The following is a 21,807-nucleotide window of genomic DNA, read 5'->3' as shown; positions in this document are numbered from 1 at the left end:
TTACTCCCAGTAATTTTTTTTTGCTCAGCTTATGATCATGATAAAATGGACCAGAATTTGCTGGGAAATACCAGGATTTCTCTCAAGTCCACTAAGTTTGTGACTCCCATGTGAATGCATAAGTCCTGCACCTGCTGGCTGCTCCACAATAGCAATTTCTTAACATGAGTCTCCACACGGACACAAGTAGCAGAGCTAGAACTTGCTGTTATTCTCCAGCAAAGCACTATTTAGGGTCAGGGCTGCAATTAACAGCAAATCCATAAAAAAAACAATTTAATTTACTGGATCTGCAAAGCTTAAGCATGTACTTACTACATAGGTCAGGGTGATCTGAAGGCTAAGGCTTTTGAAGTCAGTCCTGATGGAGATCTACAATCTTCTGCAGGCAAGCCTCCAGCCTAACCTCCATGCTTCTGCAGCCATCATCAAGGTCATTGCGATTCTCAATACCCAAGCCTCTGGATCATTGCAGGTGGCTGCTGCAGATCTATACCATTTCTCACTATTTGCTACTTATGGAATCATACAGCTCAGCCTTTCGGCTCACTAAGTCTGTGCCAAGCATCAAGCACCCAATTACACAAATCACATTTAATTCTCCCCACACTCCCACCAACTCCCCCTGATTCTACTATTCATCTAGGGGAAATTTACGGTTGCCAATTAACCAACCAACCAGCATATCTTTGAGATGTTGGAGGAAACCAGAGCACTCAAAGGAAAGCCACATAATCACTAGGAGAATGCGGAAACTCTGCACAGACAACACCAGAGGTCAGTTTTGAACCTGGGTCGCTGATGCTGTGAGGCGGTAGCTCTACAACTGAGACATTTATTCCTCTGTTTTTTATTCAGCAGAGGATGTGAGGCTTAGACATACAGAACTGCCGGTATCGCAGGTTTATCTTAGGTTCAGGTGAGAATACGCCACATTGTGATGTGCATCAGACTCCCTGTGACAACCTAACATTCTTTATGAATCTCCAGGGCAACCAGTCACTCAATATTCAAGGTGTGTTTGATCATGAAAGAAACCTTGTTGTGGTCAGTCACAAGTATTCAGGGAGCCAGTCAGTCCACTTTGCCTAACATATTTCAGAGAATCAACTCCCACCCTCCATCCACACATCCAACCACACCCACACATCCTAAGGGCAGACCCTGGCTTCTGTCCCTTTTCTCTCCAATGCAACTAACACCAATATAAAGCCACAGATCACACAAAGCAAATAAATTTCAATAACAGGAGATTTTTGTAAAATATTTATTTGTTTGGATTGATGTCCATAATGTCCAGTGGGCAAATGATGAGCTATTTAATTGATCAATATCTGCACTGAAAACTTATGTCAAATAGATCCAATATCAAAGTGATAAAATATAGGCTAAAACCTTCCTTTCCTTTGAAATTTGTCATCCGAGTGACTGGTAGCACATCTGAGTTTGACAAAGTGCGAGTGAACACCATATCAGGCTAAGGAAATAAAACTGAATTTTGTGTAAATATAGGCTGAATTTAAAAATCAGCTATTTCTGTGGGAGAACTCAAAAAACCACAAGTGACTGTGTAAATGTCATTGGAGTCTTTCAGCATAATCAAATAGGAGTTAGGGAGACCGAAATGGGAGGAAACCCATTCAAGTTGTCCATCTAACAAGTATCATGACCTCTCTATTAGTTCTTTATCTCATATTATTCCCTTCAATGCTGCATTCTCTTTTACTTAGTATAATGGAACAGGGTCTTGGCATCTACATCTCAATGAGTTCCGGGCTTCCATGTTTTCAAGGCCAAATGAGGGCTCACATTAGAATGAGGTGCAGTACTGTACAATGCACTAATCCATCCCTCAAGACCTTGCATTGGCAACAGCATTTAATTCTTGACACCAGAATGCTTAAAAAGAATGTTTTAATTGGTGCATAAACAAAAATTGCAGACCAAACTGAAACATGGTAGTTAATTAATACCTTAGCTTCCCTTTTGTGCCTTCCTTCCATATTGGCTTCACAGGCCTATGTTCCAATGTTCCTTTTGTGGCTGTTGCCAGAGTGCTTAAAGCTTACTTTGTTTTAGTAGCAGGCCATTAGATGTAAAGTCCCGTGCACCCGTGAAGAATTCTTGCACTAGGTGAGCTTCCAACTTCAATGTTCCACCATGACACAGGTAACCATTGGTGGAAGGGAAAATGCTGACATCCAGAGGGAGAATAATAGTTTCAAGTTTCAAAAAGGCACGAGGAATCTTGCAGGATTAGGAAAATATTGGAATGCAGATGTGCTGTGACCTAAATTGCACAGTCACTGTTAAATCCTCCAGATAAGTACCAATGCCAAAATCCTTTAATGCAGCTATCAGCTCCAAGGATTTCAATGATCCCTTGGGTAACGCTTTACAGTGCCAGTGACCTGGGTTCAATTCCGGCCACTGTCTGTAAGGAGTTTGTACGTTCTCCCTGTGTCTGCGTGGGTTTCCTCCGGGTGCTCCGGTTTCCTCCCACATTCCAAAGACGTACGGGTTAGGAAACATGTGATAGCATAACTACCTGTTGTGGGCATGCTATGTTGGTGCTGGAAGCATGGTGACACTTGCGGGCTGCCCGCAGAACACTCTACGCAAAAGATGCATTTCACTGTGTGCTTCGATGTACATATGACTAATAAAGATATCTTATGAATAGCTTACTCTTCATGCAGAACAGCAATGTGTTCCTGGTGAGGAGTGATCTGTTCTCTCATACATCAATCAGCCAGTGTGTCCACAGAGATACAAAGGCAGAAATATCCTCTGCCTGTACACATTGTCACAAGTTGCAGCACCTCTTTTTTTGATTGCACTTTACTCCCAGACACTTAATCTTGGGCAGAGAAAAGCAGGCAGATTAGAAGAGGGGCTTGTCTAAAGTGGGCATGAATAAATCCAAGCCAAGCTGTGATTAATGGAGGTTTTTATTCAAACTGATTCTCTTCCAAAGTTATGTTTGCAGCTGGGTTGCACTACTGAGGAAACAAACACATAAAAAGCAAAAAATTACAGATGCTGAAAATCTGAAATATAAAATACAGAAAATGTTGGAAATACTCAGCAGGTCAGGCAGTGTCTGTAGAAAGAAACAGAGTTACTGCCTCATACCAAAGGCCATTTGTCAGAAATGGGAGCAATGAGACAACATGGCATCTTCAGTATGGCTAAAACGTACTTACCTTTGACCATTGGCTCTATGGAGAACCATTGGAGATGTACAACTTGTAGGTCAGCTCGTCTCTGACTTCCATGTCCTCTCAATGAAACCCAAAGGTCAGAGACAAGCTGGAGGCCAGATGCACCTGACCTCCTGCTAACTACAGGACTCTTCGCTGAGTCCAGTGACATAATTGAATTGTACTGAGAAGCTGGATGCACCTTACATCTAGCTCCTGCATCTCACATCTGTCGAGTGACCCCATTCATCTGACTTTGATGAAAAAATACAAGTGGAAATTCTTTCTTCTCTCCTCTTGCATCGGGTAGGAGATACAGGAGCCTGAGGGCACGTACTACCAGACTTAAGGACAGCTTCTACCCCACTGTGATAAGATTATTGAACGGTTCCCTTATACAATGAGATGGAGTATGACCTCACGATCTACCTTGCTGTGACCTTGCACCTTATTGCACTGCACTTTCTCTGTAACTGTTACACTTTACTCTGTACGGTTATTGTTTTTACCTGTACTACATCAATGCACTTTGTACTAACTCAATGTAACTGCACTGTGTAATGAATTGACCTGTATGATCGGTTTGTAAGACAAGCTTTTCACTGTACCTTGGTACAAGTGACAATAATAAATCAATACCAATACCAAGTGGTCTTTTTGGTTTTTCTTTAGGTTTAATTAATTTTTAGTCGTGTGGGATATCGTTAACATTTTAAAAATATCTTCCAACTTTATTCAATAATTTGTATTATTTATATTTATTTAAAAATACTTGAACTGCTTGTAAATATCTCTGAATATGGGGACAGGATTTGTAGTTTAAGAGCTAGGTAAGTACAATGATAAGAAAAACATGCGGTGGGAAGGAGTGAATGTGACATGCAGCAAAATCCCGCCTTATATTGGTTGTGAACTCGTGTTCAGAGGTGAGCCGCTCACAGTCACCACTGACCTAAGAAAGAAGTTTCCATTTGCATTTCACGATTCCACCAGTGGGAACTTGTAGAGGGAAGCCTATTGGGGAGGGTTTAAACTAATATGGCAGGGGATGGCAATCCGTGCAGAAAGACAGAGGGAAGCAAAGCAGAGACCAGAGCAAAAGTTAGAAAAGAGAAAAGTAAGAGTGGAGCACAGAAAAGTCAAATGCAAAGGACACAAAGATCACTAGATCCTAAAGGGACAATGAGTGTAAGGGCACTTTATCTGAATGTCCATAATATTCAAAACAACGTCAGTGAACTTGTGACACAAATCAGTACAAAGGGGTATGATTTAGTGGCCATTACAGAAACATGGTTGCAGGGTGGAGATGAGTTGGGATTAAACATCCAAGGGTACAAGGTAATACGGAAGGATAGGCAGGAAGGTAAGGGAGGTGGGGTAGTGCTCTGCGTTAAGGATGAGATCAGGGCGATAGAGATGATATAAGATCCAAGGAGCAGAATGTTGAGTTCAGCTGGGTAGAGATTAAGAACAGTAAAGGGAAAAAAATCACTGGTGGGAGTTGTCTATAGGTCACCGAATAATAACATTACAGTGGCACAGGCAATAAACCAAGAAATATTTGATCCATGTAAGAATGGAACAGCAGTTGTTATGGGGGACTTTACCTTGCACATAGATTGGGCAAATCAAGTTAGTCGAGGCAGTCTTGAGGAGGACTTCATAGACTGCATCTGTGATAGCTTTCTTGAACAGCATATTGGTGAACCTACAAGGGAATATGCTATCTTAGATCTGGTCCTGTGTAATGAGACAGGTAAAATTAACGATCTTGTAGTTAGGGATCCTCTCGGAAAGAGTGATCATTAGTATGATTGAATTTCTCATAGAAATGGAGGGTGCAATAGTTCGATCTAAAACCAGTAATAGTATGCCTAAACAAGGGAGACTACAACAGGATGAGGGAGAAGTTGGCTAGCGCAGACTGGAAACACAGACTATATGGTGGGACAGTTGAGGAGTAGCGGAAGATTTTCAAAGAGATTTTTCATGGTGCTCAACAGAAGTATATTCCAGTTAAGAGCAAGGACAGTAAGAGTGGGGAGAGCCAGCCTTGGATAGCTAAGGAAATAAAAGAAGGCATCAAGCTAAAAGCTCATGCATACAAAGTTGCCAAGAGCACTGGAAAACTGGAAGATTGGGAAAACTTTTAAGAGCAACAAAGAACCACTAAGCAAGCAATAAGGGAAGATAGATTATGAAGATAAACTAGCACAAAATATAAAAACAGAGAGTAAAAGTTTTTATAATTATATAAAGCAAAAAAGGTGGCTAAAGTGAACATAGGTCCCTTGGAAGATATTGGGGAATTAGTATTGGGTAATGCAGAAATGGCTGAGGCTTTGAATGACTATTTTGGGTCAGTCTTCACTGTGGAGGGAACATCTAACATACCAAAGAGAGATGTTATGGATGCGATGGGAGGTGAGGACCTTGATACAATCACTATCACTAAAGCCTAAAGGTAGACAAGCCCCCTGGTTCTGATGGAATGCATCCCAGGGGTACTGAAAGAAATGACAGAAGCTATAGTAGAGGCACTTGTGATAATTTACCAAAATTCTCTGGACTCTGGGCAGGTCCCGGCAAATTAGAAGAAAGCGAATGTCATACCACTGTTTAAAAAAGGATGTACGCAAAAGGCAGGTAACTATAGGCCAGTTAGTTTAATGTCTGTAGTTGGGAAAATGCTTGAAACTATCATTAAGGAAGAAATAGTGAGACATCTGGATAGAAGTGGTTCCATCAGGCGGATACAGCATGGATTCAGGAAGGGCAGGTCCTGTTTGACAAACTTACTGGAGTTCTTTGAGCATATAACGAGCACAGTGGGTAGAGGGGAACAGGTGGATGTTGAAAACTTGGATTTCCAGAAGGCATTTGATAAGGTGCCGCATAAAAGACTTATCCATAAAATAAGGAGGCATGGAGTTGGGGGTAATGTATTAGCATGGATAGAGGGTTGGTTAACCAACAGAAGGTAGAGAGTTGGGATAAATGGGTGTTTCTCTGGTTGGCAGTCAGTGGTGAGTGGGTGCTGCAGGGGTCAGTGTTGGGCCCATAACTGTTCACAATATACATTAACGATTTGGAAGAGGGGACAGAGTGTACCATATCTAAGTTTGCTGATTACACTAAATTGCGCGGAAAAGCAAATTGCGCAGAGGATGCGTAGGGTCTGCAGAGAGATATATATAGGTTAAGTGAGTGGGCAAGGGTCTGGCAGATGGAGTACAATGTTGTTTTATGCAAATTCATCTACTTTGGAAGGAAAAATAGAAGAACATATTATTATTTAAATGGTGAAAAATTGCAGCATACTGTTGTGCAGAGGGACTTGGGAGTGCTTGTGCATGAATTGCAAAAGGTTGGTTTGCAGGTGCAACAGGTTATCAAGAAGGCCAATGGAATGTTGGCCTTCATTGCTGAGGAATTGAACTTAAGAGCAGGGAGGTTATGCTGAAACTGTACTGGATATTGGTGAGGCTGCACCTGGAGTACTGTGTGCAGTTCTGGTCTCCTTACCTGAGGAAGAATATACTGGCTTTGGAGGTGGTTCACCAGGTTGATTCTGGAGATGAGGGAGTTAGCCCTTGAGGAGAGATTGAGTCGCCTGGGACTATACTTGCTGGAATTCAGAAGAATGAGAGGGGATCTTATTGAAACATATAAAATTATGAAAGGAATAAATAAGAGGCAGGAAGGATGGTTCTACTGATAGGTGGGACTAGAACTAGGGGACATAGCCTCAAGATTCAGGGGAATAGATTTAGGATGGAGATGAGGAGAAACTGCTTGTCCCAGAGAGTAGTGAATCTGTGGAATTCTCTGCCCAGGGAAAGAGTAGAGGTGACCTCATTAAATATATTTAAGACATAGTTAGATAGATTTTTGCATTGTAAGGGAATTAAGAGTTATATGGAAAAGGCAGGTAGGTGGAGCTGAGTCCACTGCCAGATCAGCCATGATCTTATTGAATGGCAGAGGAGGCTCGATGGGTCAGATCGCCTACTCCTGCTCCTTTTTCTAATGTTCTTATGAAGCTAACTCCCTTTGTCGCAGTGAGGCCCTGCATGTCTATGGTTATCCTTCTGTGATGTTAATTCTATCATGTACAGATGTAGAATAGCTGAAATAATTTTAAACTGCTGGTTCGATTGAGGCTTTATTTCTTTTTGCAGTGCCATATGACTGAATCACAAGATCTAACCAACAGAGAGTGGTACTGAACATCGCTGTGCAATTATACTACTAAATGTCAGAATAATGAATCATTTTTTTGGAAAGCTTCATAACTCATGCCCAGAATGAAATGCAGTAGCCAATATTAGAAGATTAATTTACATTCAGTAACCTAGAACACTTCAATGAAATCTATCAAGTACATACTATTTACAGTAACAATGTCCCTCACCACTTACTACCAGGTGTCTACTTGTACCAAGCCTCTCAACAATGAGTTTGAAATTGCAATGAAAATATTTCACACTATAATTTGAACTACTGCTCAATGGCTTCTGGAAGCCTTAAACATGGTGACAGTCCCTGTGGTAGACTCTGTGCCACTCAGACCATCAGTGAGCAAGGAAGGTGGTGCTTCATTAGGAGAAATTGTATTCAGTATTGGAGCACTGCACTGTTGAAGATTCCACCGTTATTTCCATCAAGGCCAGGAGTGATAAGTGAACAGGTGAGGGACACAAACGGCAGCTGGGGAATGGAATTTCTGGGTGGCTGTCCTTTGGCATCTCTCTGGCACAATGCCAATCATCATGGGGGTTTGTTTAACAATCTTCAGCCACAGAGAAGGATCAAATTGACAGGATGACCGAAGCCAAAGGTCTTGAGAGATGCCAGAAGAACCTTGAAGAGTGCAGCCCTTCCGAACTGCACCAATTGGAGATTGCAGCCTCAGGTGGCAGAGCCTGTTCACAAACTCCTCCATAGTCGGACCCAGACCCTGCCCACGCCGACAGAGTCGGACCCAGACCCCGGCCCTGCCAACACATTCGGACCCAGACCACAAACAGACCCAGCCCACACCCACACAATCGGACCCAGACCCTGACCACACTGTTATATTTGTTCTTCATCAAGAGACAAACTTCACGTGGGTTTAACATCTGTACATTTTATTAACCAACACCAGACTAGCTTGCTTTCAATCTCTTTTTACAGCCTTTCCTGTTCCCGCATGTGACCCCTTGCATTGCCTACTGGGAACAGTAGTTCTTTATTATAACTACATAATAACAACCCCCCCCCCCTCCCCCTCCCCCCGGGACCCAGACCACAACCAGACCCGGGCTACATCTTGTCTTTGAAGCACCAGGCCGGCAGCCCTGTCGGGACCCAGGCATCTCCCCCGGCACCGAAACCCGGCGCTACATCAAATAAAGCTCACAGCGTCGCCATCGCACTTCCCACAACAGTCCCGGCCTTTACATCTGCAGTTCGGCGGCTCGAACGAAGCTGTAACTCTGGGCGGCGGCAGCACCGCCTGCGCGTTCACCCACAGCGCCGCGGGCCGGCGGCCGTTGCCGACGTGAATTTAAACCCGGGCGGCGGGCGGGAGCCGGGGGAAGGTGGTGTCATGTCGGCCGGGCCGCTGAGGATGTGAGTGCGCAGCGTGCGGGTCCGGGCCTCCGCCGGGATAGGCGGTAACCTGGGCCGTGGGGTGGGGGTTAGGGTTGGAGGGGTGGGGGTTAGGGTTGGAGGGGAGGGGGTTGGGGTTGGGGTTAGATGCGTGGGGGTTGGGGTTGGATGCGTGGGGGTTAGGGTTGGGGTTGGAGGGCTCGCCGCCGCCGCGACTGCCTGGTGACCAACCCCGTGGGTCGGCAGCACGGTGGGGGGGGGGGGGGGTGGGGGGGGAGCTGGCGGCCTGGGATCCGGGCAAAGCCCTGCTCGGGATAGTGGGCGGGAAGTGCCGTTCCTCTGATTTACTGGAGTTCGGGCAGGTTGTGTGGTTTATTGTTGGAAGATTTAAGTTATACGAGCACAATAAGAGTAGACCATGCGGCCCTCGTTGCTCTGCCAGTCGTTTAACTCGGTGACACTTTCCTACCCCAAGCCCGGGTCACTGGATTCCCCCCGTGCCCAATATCGATGCTTTGCATGTTGGAAACAGGAGGTGGGGACAGTAGGATCATTCATTTGAGTCCCCACGATTTGAGGATTAACATCTCTTACTACTGCTCTTAGCAACTGATGTGTTTAAAGAAAATTTGGACATGGTTCAACACAATTTTTCCTCCCGAGATGGGTGATTGGAAGCAGCAAGGTAGGGACTTGTGGATCTGATCGGCAAGTGTTGGAGATGTCCATGATCTTACCAACAAATTAAAAGCTTTCTTGTGTAGGATTGTTCAGCCAGAAAGTCCATGCAACCTACGTTCACTCGGTCCCTGATTTGCAGTTATTCAGGTCGGCATCTCAGAGATATAGTGGCATGGCTGGTAGAATTAGTTGAATTAACCACCTGAATGTGAAATGATAATTGGTATAGTATCTTCGTTTGCCTTGAGGGAAACAAGCATGCTTCTGTTACTGCTTGTTTTCCGAAGAATCCATTGCATGTTTCTGTTACGTGCACATGGACCTGTTAATGACATGCATTTCTGCTTCGTCAGCTTCTGAGAGGGAAAAGCTAGGATTATTTTGACGTGGTATTCTGTAGTAGCTATATAGATATTGCTGAGTGGGCATTTTGTTTAATGTTTTAATAGTATGCTGAATAGTTAATGAATATGAGCCCTGTTACCAAATTAGTATTTTGACTTCTATATTGAACAAATTTTAAATGTTAAGTTTAACTTGCATCAACTTAATCTTTTGTTTCTTGATTCTAGGGGAAAACAACCTTGTCTTTAATAAAATCAAAATGCTCTAAGTACTCAGCAGGCCAGTGAGCCTCTGTAGGCAGAGAAACAGAGTTAATGTTATGTTCAGTGATCCTGAGTATATTTGAGGGTTAGGTTTTTCTGTGAGAAGCTTCAGTGATATGCCTGGGCCACTATGCATAAATTGGCCAGACTTAATTTGGGTACCATAAGGATTGAAGCAAGAAAATTATATTGGTGAATAAAGAAATGGCAAAGAAATTAAGCAAATATTTTATATGTCAGCAGAGAAGTGGTGGAGGATTGCAAGTCTGGAATGAACGAGCAACTCAAAATTGGCCCTTGTTTAAAAAAAATTGTTGAAGAAAGGTGATAAATCCCCAGAATCTGATCTAAATCCTGGGATTTTGAAGGAGATAGCAATGGAGGTGGTTTGCTGTCCCAGTTTCACAAATTGGAAAGCGGCCAATATAACCCCACTATTTAAGAAAGAAGAAAGAGAGAACTGGGCGACATGTGGTTAGTGGAAGAAATTGGTATGGAGGTAAAATATCAGTCATGATCTTACTGAATGGTGAGTAGACACAGAGACCTGATGCTATTCAAGTGAAAATGTTCGGTAAGATCAAGGTTGGAGCTGAACAAAAAAATCAGGTGGCAAGTTTGTTATGTTTTCTCTTGAATTGAAGCAACATACATTTTTATTACCCCACGTGGAAAAAAAAATGGAGGAAATTGCCATGTAATGATTTGGTCGACAAGAAAAATATGGTTTGGGTTTTCTAAAGAAATGTAGGTTGTCTTGACAGAAGATTGTTGCTAGTTCCCCAAGAAGGTAGTGTTACCATTTCACTTGTAGGAAGTTGGAAGAAAAAGTAGATGAGTGGCTCCATTGAATATTTTGCATCCAATACCATTTGACAATTCAGCAAACTTTGGAAAATGCCCCAAGTTCAGAAATTTCAGCATGCACTGTTCCAATAGAAAAAGTATTGAGAGAAGTAATGAATTGCATTTTATTATCCACTTCATCTGAGTTATGGGACAGTTTCTGTATAAAATGTAAGTTTTTAAGATTGTGAAATAAATTACTGAAAATATGTTCTTTATTCAGATTTGCAAATATAATTATTAATTGACTGACAAAGATCTTTTTTTGAAGCTGATGTCTAGAAAAATTGAATAGTTTTACACATAATGGAACATTTTTATCTGTTTTTACCCCAAAGTTTGAAGGTGCTTTTGGTCAGTTGATGTGAAATAGCCAACTTAAAACAATACAATCATTAATATTAATTTGCTGTGACAGAGTATTTGAAAATTTGAAGGAAAATTGAGTGCTATAATATTAATTCTGGTCTGATTCATAAAAATATTCTGACATTGGCAGTTTTGCCTGGGCATATATATAGGCTAGTTAATTGCATTTAAGAAAAGTTCAAGTTGCTTCCAGTTGCATTTTGCATATGTTGCTTATGTGCTGAAATAGATACCTATCTCTTCAGATGCTGTGCAAAGAGACCAAAGAGGGAAAAGATACTTGAAATCTGCCTTTGTTATAGATGCACAAAACTTTGGAACTCTGGATGAAGTTAATTTTGTCAGTGGATGAATGTGCTCCCCAAAATGGGGTTTAAGAAGGGAATCTTTGGTTATAAGAAGGCTACTTATGTCTGTGTACAGCAATTGGTTACAATTGCTCTACACAGACATAAGTAGCACAGTCCAAGTTACCAGGTGAAAAGCATAAAACTTCTTGATAAAATCTGGAATCTTTCAAGGGTGCCCCCTCTTTTGTCTTGTGTGTTATATTAAGCCTTTTGCCAAGTGCATCATGAAGGACGTGGGCATAAGAGCACACTGAACACAGAAGATGTGGCTGAATTTTGATTGGATGGATTGTTGGTCTGCTGTTTGATGATCGTCCATGACCAGTTTGAAATAGGCTATGGGGGCCAGAGTTGATCTTGGTAAAAGAGGTTTTTTTTTTTGGCAGCTGGTCCAACTGATCTTCAATCCTTGCTGTCAGGACCAATTACTTGAAGGTGCTGGGGATATAGTCCAAGGAGTTTGGGCATGCACTAAGAACTGGTGGAACATATAGCCAAGAATTAATAGAAACTGGGAATGTGAAAGTCATACTCCCTCTCATTTCTGAGAAAGAACCTGGTCATCAGGTGTAAGGTACACTTGGTGTTGCTGGACGTGGCACTGGTTTGGTCCATACCCTGCTCCTGCACTTCAGTTACTTGAGCTGTTTTCCATTATATCTGGAAATCCAAAATGGATTGTGTCTGCAGAAATGCAATGTGCAAATTTCCAGAGAAAGTAGGCCTTTATCCTGATGGCTTGGTGTGTGGCTTCATCAAGCTGTACCTAGATTCTGTTCACTCCCTCTGTGTTCTAATGTTGTAGAAGATGGGCCGGGCCATTGCCAAGGACCATTCCCTCATTGAAAAGTTTCAGCAGAAATATACTTTTGACTTTCCAGGAAAATTAGACAGTGGACCCTGTCAATCGTTTTCCGAGCAAATTTGTAGAAAGCCTAGTAGTGTGCTGTAAAGCATGCACCGAGCTTGGCTGGTGGTGAGAAGGGCCTTCCCCTACAGATCCTTCATGCACACAGATGTAAGTAGCTGGAGTCTCAACCCCACTGCAGGCTGACTGATAGTGGCTGTGATGTTGGTGAGACTCCCATACATCTTCTGGAGTGTGCATTGCCAAAGAGGTCTGGAGAGAGATGCGGCCATCTTTGTCAAAGTTAATCCTGAGCAGTGGCATAACACTGGGCTCCGTACTCCGTGGACTGTTGCCAAGGATGCATACTGAGACAAATATCAACTGCTGCTAGAAGATCATCAACTGAGTGAAAGATGCACTTTGGTCTACCTGAAACTTGTTGGTATTCCAGTGTAGGGAGATGTCAGCAAGTGAATGCTGCCAGTTGGCACATTGCAAGGAGGGGGAAGTACAGCTGAGGGTGTATGATACAGCCATTGCAATGCTCTGTGGAGGAAGGCCACAGTGCATGGTCCTCCTGCCATTGGAGGGCTGGGTCATGTGTCACAATCTTTTGCACTCATTCTAATGTTGGGAATGAAAATAATGATGACTTTTTGATGATGTAAATAATGTAAGTGCATGTAATGATATACTAGGTACAGAGAATGATAAGAAAAAGGACAATTTGCCTCAATAAGCTTAATCCTGTTTGGTAGATTTGAACAACTCCTTCCCATCAGATGACAAGAGGTGAATGTTCTGTGTTGCATAATTGCAAATTTTATGAATTAAAAATATTTTTAGAAAACAAAACGTTGCTTGTTTAGTTAGCAGATGGAATTTCTTTGAAATATGGTGAAACAAAAAGCTATCAGAAAATTCAGCTACTTGATCATTGCTCATGGGATAGTCTCTGGAAAATGTGGCATTATGTCTGTTATGGTTTTGCACCCAGATTAATAGTGGAATAAGTGTTTGATTCAAGCATATGGCTTTAGTCTTCATTATGTTGTCATCTAGGGATAGACGAGCCAGTAATATCTTGTTGAAGGAAGCTGTTTTTAACCGCTAGTGGGGAGATGTGGTTCAAGCCTACCTAAAAAAGGTTTAAGCTTATTGAGGCAAATGATCTTTTCTCTCAGCATTCCCTGTGTCCTGCATCCTAATAATTTCTATAAGATTTCTGTTATTTCCCCGCAGTCATTTGTAATTGACTGAAATATAGGCTGTTTTAATTTTATCTAATGACTAGGGCTTGTACTGGTTTTAACAAAATAATGGTGTACATTTCTTTGACTTTCCAGACTTGCTTGTGGCGATGTTGAAGGGAAATTGAATGTATTGTTTAACAGAGTACGATCAATTCAAAAGAAAAGTGGAGATTTTGATGTGAGAAAATTTTTGTTTATAAACTGGTTTTGTCAAGTGATCTTGTACTACACTTCTAAAAATAATTATAGAAATGATTGCATGTATTATCAAGCTATCTGGCTATTATGTGCATTTTATTGTTATTCTGTGCTAAACTAAACTAAGCTGGCGGTGGCTAAATGTGTGAATTTTACTTAAGTTTAGGACAATTTTGCCTTTTGTGGGTCATTGTATTGGTTGAAAGGTTATTTAAGTTGCATTTTAAGAACAAAACATGAAGAAGGGGATAGCTTTAATTGGCATACAAGTCTAGAGACTGTTTCCTGAATTGGAAAACATTGCATGACTTGAGTTCTGGGTTCATGGTTCTACATTAAAAGTATAAATTGTTATAAAAGGGGAGCTGATCTACTGAGTGATAGATATAGTTTCAATCTCTTTTTTTTAAATGCATGTTCAATACATTGCATTTGAATTGAAGCTGATGAGCAGTGATGTTTTATTATCCTTTTAAGATGACTCAAATTTAACATATTCTGTTACGGGACTTTACTGATAGCTATGGATGATTTTTTTCTCTTTTCTGTTGGTATACCAGCAGTGGAATTAAAACTTTGAACTTGTTTAGTAGTCTTTGTGCATAAATAATAAATTATTATGGTGGACTGGCTAATGACTTGATATATAATTTGGACTGGAAATTCAATAATTATGAAGTTCATGTACATTCATGAAGTAGCAAAAAGTGGCAAAAGATTGCAAGCCAATGTTCAAAAGCTTCAGTTGTTAACATCAGCATTTTGGAGGGGATGGGGGAAATAATTTTTTATTATTTTGTTCATTTTTATATTTGTAGCTACTACTATGTGTAGGAAACTTCTTCGGAACAACAGAAGAGGCAGAATCAGAATGGGCTGAATATAAATCTGGAGCCAAGAAAGGTAAATTAGTAGCTATTTATATATTTTAATAATCATTTGGTGTTGCAAATTTAATTCACTCCACTTGTGCTTGTCATAGGTAGCCATCTGTTAACAATAGATATTTTTATCAAAGAACTTTGTAACAAATGTGGTGCTTGCAGTGCATTAATTATCTTGGCCATCTCATGCAGACTTGTTCAATAAACAGCATGCTTTTCTAAGGTACAGTAATTGTTAACACTTCAATTTTGTCTGCTAATTTTTACAGTCTGATTTAGGACAATTTTTTGGTTGTTATTCAGCTGTTTAATAAACTCTTTGCATCTTATTAACGTGAAAGTGCCACAGCTGCTTGAAATCTGTTCAGGCCAAAATATTAAGAAAACTTCCCAATACAGATATATTGTGTTAACACCAATTAGTATGCTATTAATATTGGGGGCTATATTGTGGAACTTGGAAGTCTTTGAAAACAGAAGATGCATTAATATTTGTGGATGATTTTCATCCTGATGCAGATTTGAATAACCAAGAGAGTATGGTGACATTGCCATTTGAAACCTAAATGACAGAACTGTTGTATATTTTCTTGTATACCATTATCTTACTGGGGGAGTTGATGAGAATGTGATGAGAATAAAAAAAAGATCAATGTCGGATTAGTGTAAGCGAGTGGTTGATGGTCAGTGTGGACCTGAGCTGAAGGACCTGTTTCTGTGCTATATCTCTCTATGACTCTGGCTGTAAATGTGATGGACTGTCGAAATAAAGGGAAAAGTGAAATGTGGAAAGTTGTTTTTGTCCTTTGGCAGCTTCCAAGTCTAAAACTTTGAAGACTTGTTGGCAATTATGTGTGTAACAGCTATGATGAGGAACCCTTCTGCAGCATTTTGAATTGTTAGAGGCAGCTTCTGCATGACTTTAAAGAAGGGAAATAGCTGTGAGGGGTTAGAATATTTGTTAATTTGTGTACTTATAAACATTGATTTTTGATGGCATGACAACTGTTAATCCATGGGATACAGCTCACTTTTTTTCAGTATTTTTTTGTGAGTCTTATGAGGAGTGCAGTGGTATCCAGAGCATGATTCTATAATGCTGCAGAATCCCCTACCTCAGTGAAGGACCTTGCTGTGGGGGTTGAACCCCACTTTAGACCACATTTTTCTTCAGCGAACTACACCAGACAAATCCAGACTCTTTTCAGTGGGTCAGCTGTGAGGGTGGGTACCTTGTTGCTGACAGCAAATTCTGGGACAGATAAGTTCATATAGCTGAGATAAATACTTTTGTAACATCAAAATAAGGTGGAAGGAATTACTACTAAGAAGTGCAATTTGGTAGTAAGAGTGAGTAAAGTTTGCTTGGCTACATCACTAATCTGTATTGTAGAAGCTGCTATGAATTTACCACACTCCCAATGTGATTTCTATTCCTGTTTTTTAATACATTTAACTTATTGTTTAACATTTTACTGTTAGATTATCGAACAAAATGCAGAAACTGGGTAGATATGAATTTCCTTCCCTGTACAATTTTTTTAAAAAATGCTTTCTTTTGGATCATGCTTTTTTGACATGTATGGATTTTTTTTTCCAGCTCCAATACAAACTTGTGTATTGGGTGCCAATGCTCAAGAAACCACAAAATATTTCCCTACTATAGATGGATGTGAATTGGCAGAGAACATTACATATTTAGGTATGTTTCATATTCTTTTAGGTTGAATTGTCCATGTTATGGTAGTGTGCATGCTTTACAGTGTTTAGTATTTTATGATCCGGTGAACTGATGTTTGGTTTCAAAAGTCATACTGAATGTTTTTAATGCAAATTGGTAGGATGTTTCTTCATTGTTGGTATATTGCACTCCTATAGGTCGGAAAGGTATTTTTACAGGAGCGTCAGGTTTACAAGTTGCTTACTTGAGTGGTACAGAAGCCCAGAATGATCCTGCACCTGCTTACTGCTTTACCTCTAATGATGTGACAACGTTAAAGACGTCATTAACTGCTAGCTCCAAATTCAAGGGTGTGGATATCCTACTGACATCACAGTGGCCAAAAGGAGTATGGCGTTATGGAAACAGTCTGGTCAGTTTATTACCATCAGATGTTATAAAATTGTTTTTAAAAGGAGCTGAAAATTGAAATAGGCAGATTGACAAAATATTTATTGTATTTATGTACTTAAGTATTTTCATAGAAGTGCTGACTAGTAATTTTAGAATATATTTATAAATTACTTTATTAAAAAACATAAAAAGTATTTAGTCTACAACATGGTAAGAATTACTTTTATATTTGTGAATGTTTCTAATGGCTTAAGTCCAAGTTTAAGGAAAATTGCATACCTACAATAAAATTCTGATAATGAGGGACGATGTCTAAGAAGGCTCTTCAAGTGAGAGAATCCTACTACATGTTATCCTAGTCAATGAAGCTGAGCAAATGGCTGAAGAGTTAGTGGCTGAACACTTTGGGGGTAGTGACCATGATTTGTTAAGTTTCAAAGTAGCCTTGGAAAGGGATAAAGATAAATCTGGAAATCAAGTGTCTGAATTGGGAGAAAGCCGATTTCAGTATCATTTTGCAAGATCTGGAAAATATCGACTGGGAATAGCTATTTGTAGGTAAATCTACATTTGGGAAATGGGAGTCTTTGAAAAGTGAAATAGTGAGAACTTGGGGCCAAAGTATTCCTGTAAAGGTGAAGGGTAAGGATGGCAAGACCAGGGAACCCTGGATATTGAAGGTTTGATTTTTATATATATGTGTGTATGTATGTGTATATATATCTACCTATTATGAAAAGAGGAAGCATTGTAAGCATAGAGTGCTAAAAATGGGGGAGACCCTCTAGGAGTATAGAAGTAGAAACAAAAATTAAGGAACCATAAAATAGCACTAGAAGATAAGATTAAGGAAATTTGCAAGGCATTTTGAAAGGATGTTAAGAGCAAGGCTGTAACCAGGGGATCTTCAGGGACCAAAACGGCAATCTGTGCATGGGGTATGGTCTTGAATGAATGCTTTTCATATGCATTTGCTAATGAAAAAAACATTTCAGTTGGAATGGTGAAATTCTGGAGAGCTTGTTAAGATTAAGTCGGAAGTTTTAGATGTTTTAGCTGGCATAAAGCTGGATAAATCCTCAGGACTTGATGAGGTGTATCCCAGGCTGCAATGGGAGCCAAGGGAGGTAACAACTGGGGCAGAGATATTTAAATCTTCACTGACTGTAGGTGAGGTTCCAGTTGACTGGATCACAGCAAACATGATACTTTCATTTGAGAAGGACAGCAGTGATAAGCCAAGTAATTATAGGCCGGTTAGTGTAATGTCAGAGGTAGGAAAATTAGTGGAAAAGAAAATTGAGGCACAGCATTAATGTAAACTTGAGGATAGTCAACATTGATTTGTTGGTGGTGGCTAATTTAAATAGTCTCTCTCACAACATTTAAGAAGCATTTGGATAAGCACTTGAAAAGTCAAGTGGGTAAATGGGGTTGGTATAGATAGGTATTTAATGGTCAGCTTAGACATGGTGGGCCGAAGAGCCTGTTTCTGTGCTGCGTGACTGACTATTCATAAATGCTGATGGGTTCGGCGTTTGGCTCGGATACGATGTTTCCGACACTCCCCTAATACTTACCAGGTTTACGAGAATGTGTTTTTATAATATAGTGCAACATCTTTTTTTTTAAAAAACAGGGTGAATTTAAAGTGTGTTGTAATTTTAATAAGAATAACACTTCAATAGTCTGGAAAACCTGCTGATCTGGCACCACCAAAGTCCCGAGCATGCTAGATTATCATGGTTTTACTGTGGCAAGTGATGACTTTTTTTCATGTCCTTCCAGTTTTTCCCCTTTCTGGGGTTACATTTGAAACTAAATTGAAATAATTTAAACATTTTAATACAAATGTTAGAAATTGTCAATATAATGTAGCATTATTGTGAAAAATGTCCGACTAACCATGTCAATATCTTTGACAGGAAGATGTTGATACAAAATTATGTGGCTCTGTTGTCGTAGCAGATCTTGCATCTACCTTAAAACCCAGATATCATTTTGCTGCATTGGAAGGAGCTAATTATGAAAGATTACCTTACAGGTATCGTCACTTATTCAATGTTCTACTTGTCAATCCCTATATTAATTATGGTTGCTTTCCTGCATTTATCACTTGCACATCTGAATTTTTTTTTTGTCAGAGCTAGGAGAACCTTGTAACTTCTATATTGCAGTATTTTATGAAATTATTTCTGCTTTTGGGGCTGTTTGGGAAGGAAAGGATTCTTCTCATAAATTTTATTACATTGAATTGTGATGTAGTTATTTAATTAAAGATTCTTGCAATATATCTACCCTAATGTTTAAAGGATGTACAATGGCTGGCTGCATTTGACTTCCTGCCAACCAAGATTGAGAATGGTACTGAACTACCATTAGACATTTGGTGCTGGGGGAATTATTAGATATGAGTTTCTAAATTATTTTAAGTTATTTAAAGTTGGGTTATTCAAAGGTAATAGATTAGAAATTCTTGCACATGAGTATAATTTTTGATTAAACCCAAGTCTCGATAGTAAAACTGCATCAAATAAACATAGAAAAACTGTAGGACAAAGGCAGGGGAAAATATTGTTACATTCTAAAGCATAGTCAATTGTAATGCATCATGGACAGTTTTACATTTGTTAATATGTAAACTAGTTTAAGCATAAACTTGAGCCATAAAATTAGTATTTTGGCTACAAATGGTAATCTGCAAATTTTATTCAAAAAGAAGGTTGTCCTGATGTACGGTGTATATCCTTAAAGATAAATAGCCTGGTATATCGCCACCTGAAGTAAAATAATACAGGTCTCTCAGCTAAATGAATATTTTAAATGTCAGAGCATTGCTGCAGGTTTACACTGTAGGATTAATGCAGCCATGTCTGATTTTGACCTTGAACCATCTGTCAGAGCTTTTGTACATTATAGGTCACTGGATGATGGGATGGAATGACTGGTCCTTTTTCTTCTCTAGTCCAAACAAAACTTGTAGTACATGAACCAACATAGCAAGCTGCAAACAGGATTGCTTGAATTCAAAAACATGTTGGACTGTATGACTTAGAATTGGAGTTTACTGTGCATATTACTTAAAGTAATTAAATTGACATTTTGTTTTTCTTAAACTTAGAAACCATGTGATACTACAGGAAAATGCACAGCACGTCACCAGGTTCATAGCACTGGCAAATATCAGCAATTCTAGTAAGAAAAAGGCAAGTAAACTCGGTCCTGAATTACCAGCACAATTAAACTTTGACAGAACATATCTGCATTATCATTTACATTTTGAATGTTTTCATCAAGTTCATTTCCTATTGTTTTTCTAAATTAGTGCATATATAATCTCGTTTGATTCTAATAATAAACTTGTCTAAAATAGATTCTGTTCTTTTAGCAGTGGTATAACTCATTTATTTTGGATTAATTTAAATAGTGGAGAGGAACTTCAGATATACTCATTAAGCATATACTCGGTGCAATTTCAGGGCTGTTTATTCTGTAATTATGGTGTCATTTAGGATATAGAAAGCTTGATTAAGTTTGATCAGCTGGAAAGTTGGGCAGAGCAATGACAAATGGAATTTAATCCTGACATTATGAGGTGATGTATCTTAGGAAGGCAAACAACAAGCATAAATAAATATTTTTTTAAAAAGTACACAATAAATGGAAGGGCCCCATGGAATGTTAATGAACAGGGGGACTTTGTGGGGAGGGGTACACAAGAAAATAGGAGCAGGGGTAGGCTATCAGGCTCTTCTAGCCTGCCCCACTATTTAATATGATCATGGCTGATCTATGCTGGCCTCAGCTCCTCTTCTGTGCCATTTCTCCATACTCCTCTGTTCCTCAACCTATCAAATATCTATTCACCGCCACTTAAAATAGTTATAATAATATAGCTTTCAGCACCCTGAGAAGAAATTTGTGTCTTAGTTTTAAATGACCGGCCCTTTATCTTGTGAGCTGATGCCCTCCAGCATTTGGCGTAAAAATATATGACAAATAATTACATTTAAGTGTGGAAGTTTGTTTCCAGAAATCTTAAATAAGAGTGGCTAATTCAATAAAGTGACCTGAATAGATGAGCAAAGTGATAAATGTTATTTCCTTTTATTAAAACTCAAACTACATGTGAAATCTCAATTGTATCTAAAACTTGTAATAAATAATTGCTGTTTAAACAAACCCATGTTTATTTCTTCACTGCCACCTCTCAGAATCTTTTGGTTCGGTTAAATTTAATCATTGGAAGAACTGTTGAAATTATTCTCCATTTGCAATGTGATTTAGTTTTCACAAACTAGGAGTCATGGGCTCGTCCGTGCAAAGCTGAAAATAATGATCCTATTGGCAATAATCGGGAAACTGATGGGTTTTAGTCAAGCTAAGGAAGAATTTGTCACTTGATCATTTGCGTAAGCATGAAAAGAGCCTCTGTGAGGCAATTAATCAGTTTAGAGAGTTGCAGTTGCTGAGGCGTGACATTAAAAACAAGGATGGTGTGGATGATAGATGCATCCTTAAAAGTACTTACTAGTAAGAAATCACTGTACAAAATTTTAAAATATTGCTAGAATAAGTTCCAGTTTAAATTACTGTTTTTTTTTTGTGTGACCCATTTGATCTATTGGTTATATATGCTCAGAAGTATATTAACATATTACTTGTTTATTTTTACTTTCACAGTACTTGTATGCATTTAATATCATACCCATAAGTTCCATGGATCCAACCGAATTAGTGAAACAACCTCAAGATGTCACGGAAAGTCCATACAAGAAAATGGCCAAGGAATTTCAAAGAACAAAATTGGGGGAATCTGCATCTGTAAGTATATATGGAAAACCTTTCTTCGCATTTAATTCTAATAAAAAAATTTCTATTAACTAGTTTTGA

The 21,807-nt window shown here is 39.6% G+C and overlaps 1 protein-coding gene across 1 annotated transcript in view; it reads left to right on the top strand.

Annotated features, from left to right (window-relative positions):
* Nucleotides 1-8,498: 8,498 nt before the first annotated feature.
* Nucleotides 8,499-21,807, top strand: part of cwf19l1 (CWF19 like cell cycle control factor 1) — a 29,161-nt gene continuing 15,852 nt past the window's right edge. The window contains exons 1-8 of the mRNA XM_052033884.1: nucleotides 8,499-8,822; nucleotides 13,852-13,936; nucleotides 14,775-14,859; nucleotides 16,441-16,542; nucleotides 16,719-16,933; nucleotides 18,840-18,958; nucleotides 20,036-20,120; nucleotides 21,598-21,738. Coding sequence (XP_051889844.1) covers nucleotides 8,800-8,822; nucleotides 13,852-13,936; nucleotides 14,775-14,859; nucleotides 16,441-16,542; nucleotides 16,719-16,933; nucleotides 18,840-18,958; nucleotides 20,036-20,120; nucleotides 21,598-21,738 — 855 coding nt within the window. The 5' untranslated portion in view covers nucleotides 8,499-8,799. The remainder of the gene's footprint in view (nucleotides 8,823-13,851; nucleotides 13,937-14,774; nucleotides 14,860-16,440; nucleotides 16,543-16,718; nucleotides 16,934-18,839; nucleotides 18,959-20,035; nucleotides 20,121-21,597; nucleotides 21,739-21,807) is intronic.

This window comes from Pristis pectinata, chromosome 19 (assembly GCF_009764475.1).
Source record: "Pristis pectinata isolate sPriPec2 chromosome 19, sPriPec2.1.pri, whole genome shotgun sequence".
NCBI classification, from domain to species: domain Eukaryota; kingdom Metazoa; phylum Chordata; class Chondrichthyes; order Rhinopristiformes; family Pristidae; genus Pristis; species Pristis pectinata.
This window is presented reverse-complemented; position numbering and strand designations above follow the sequence as displayed.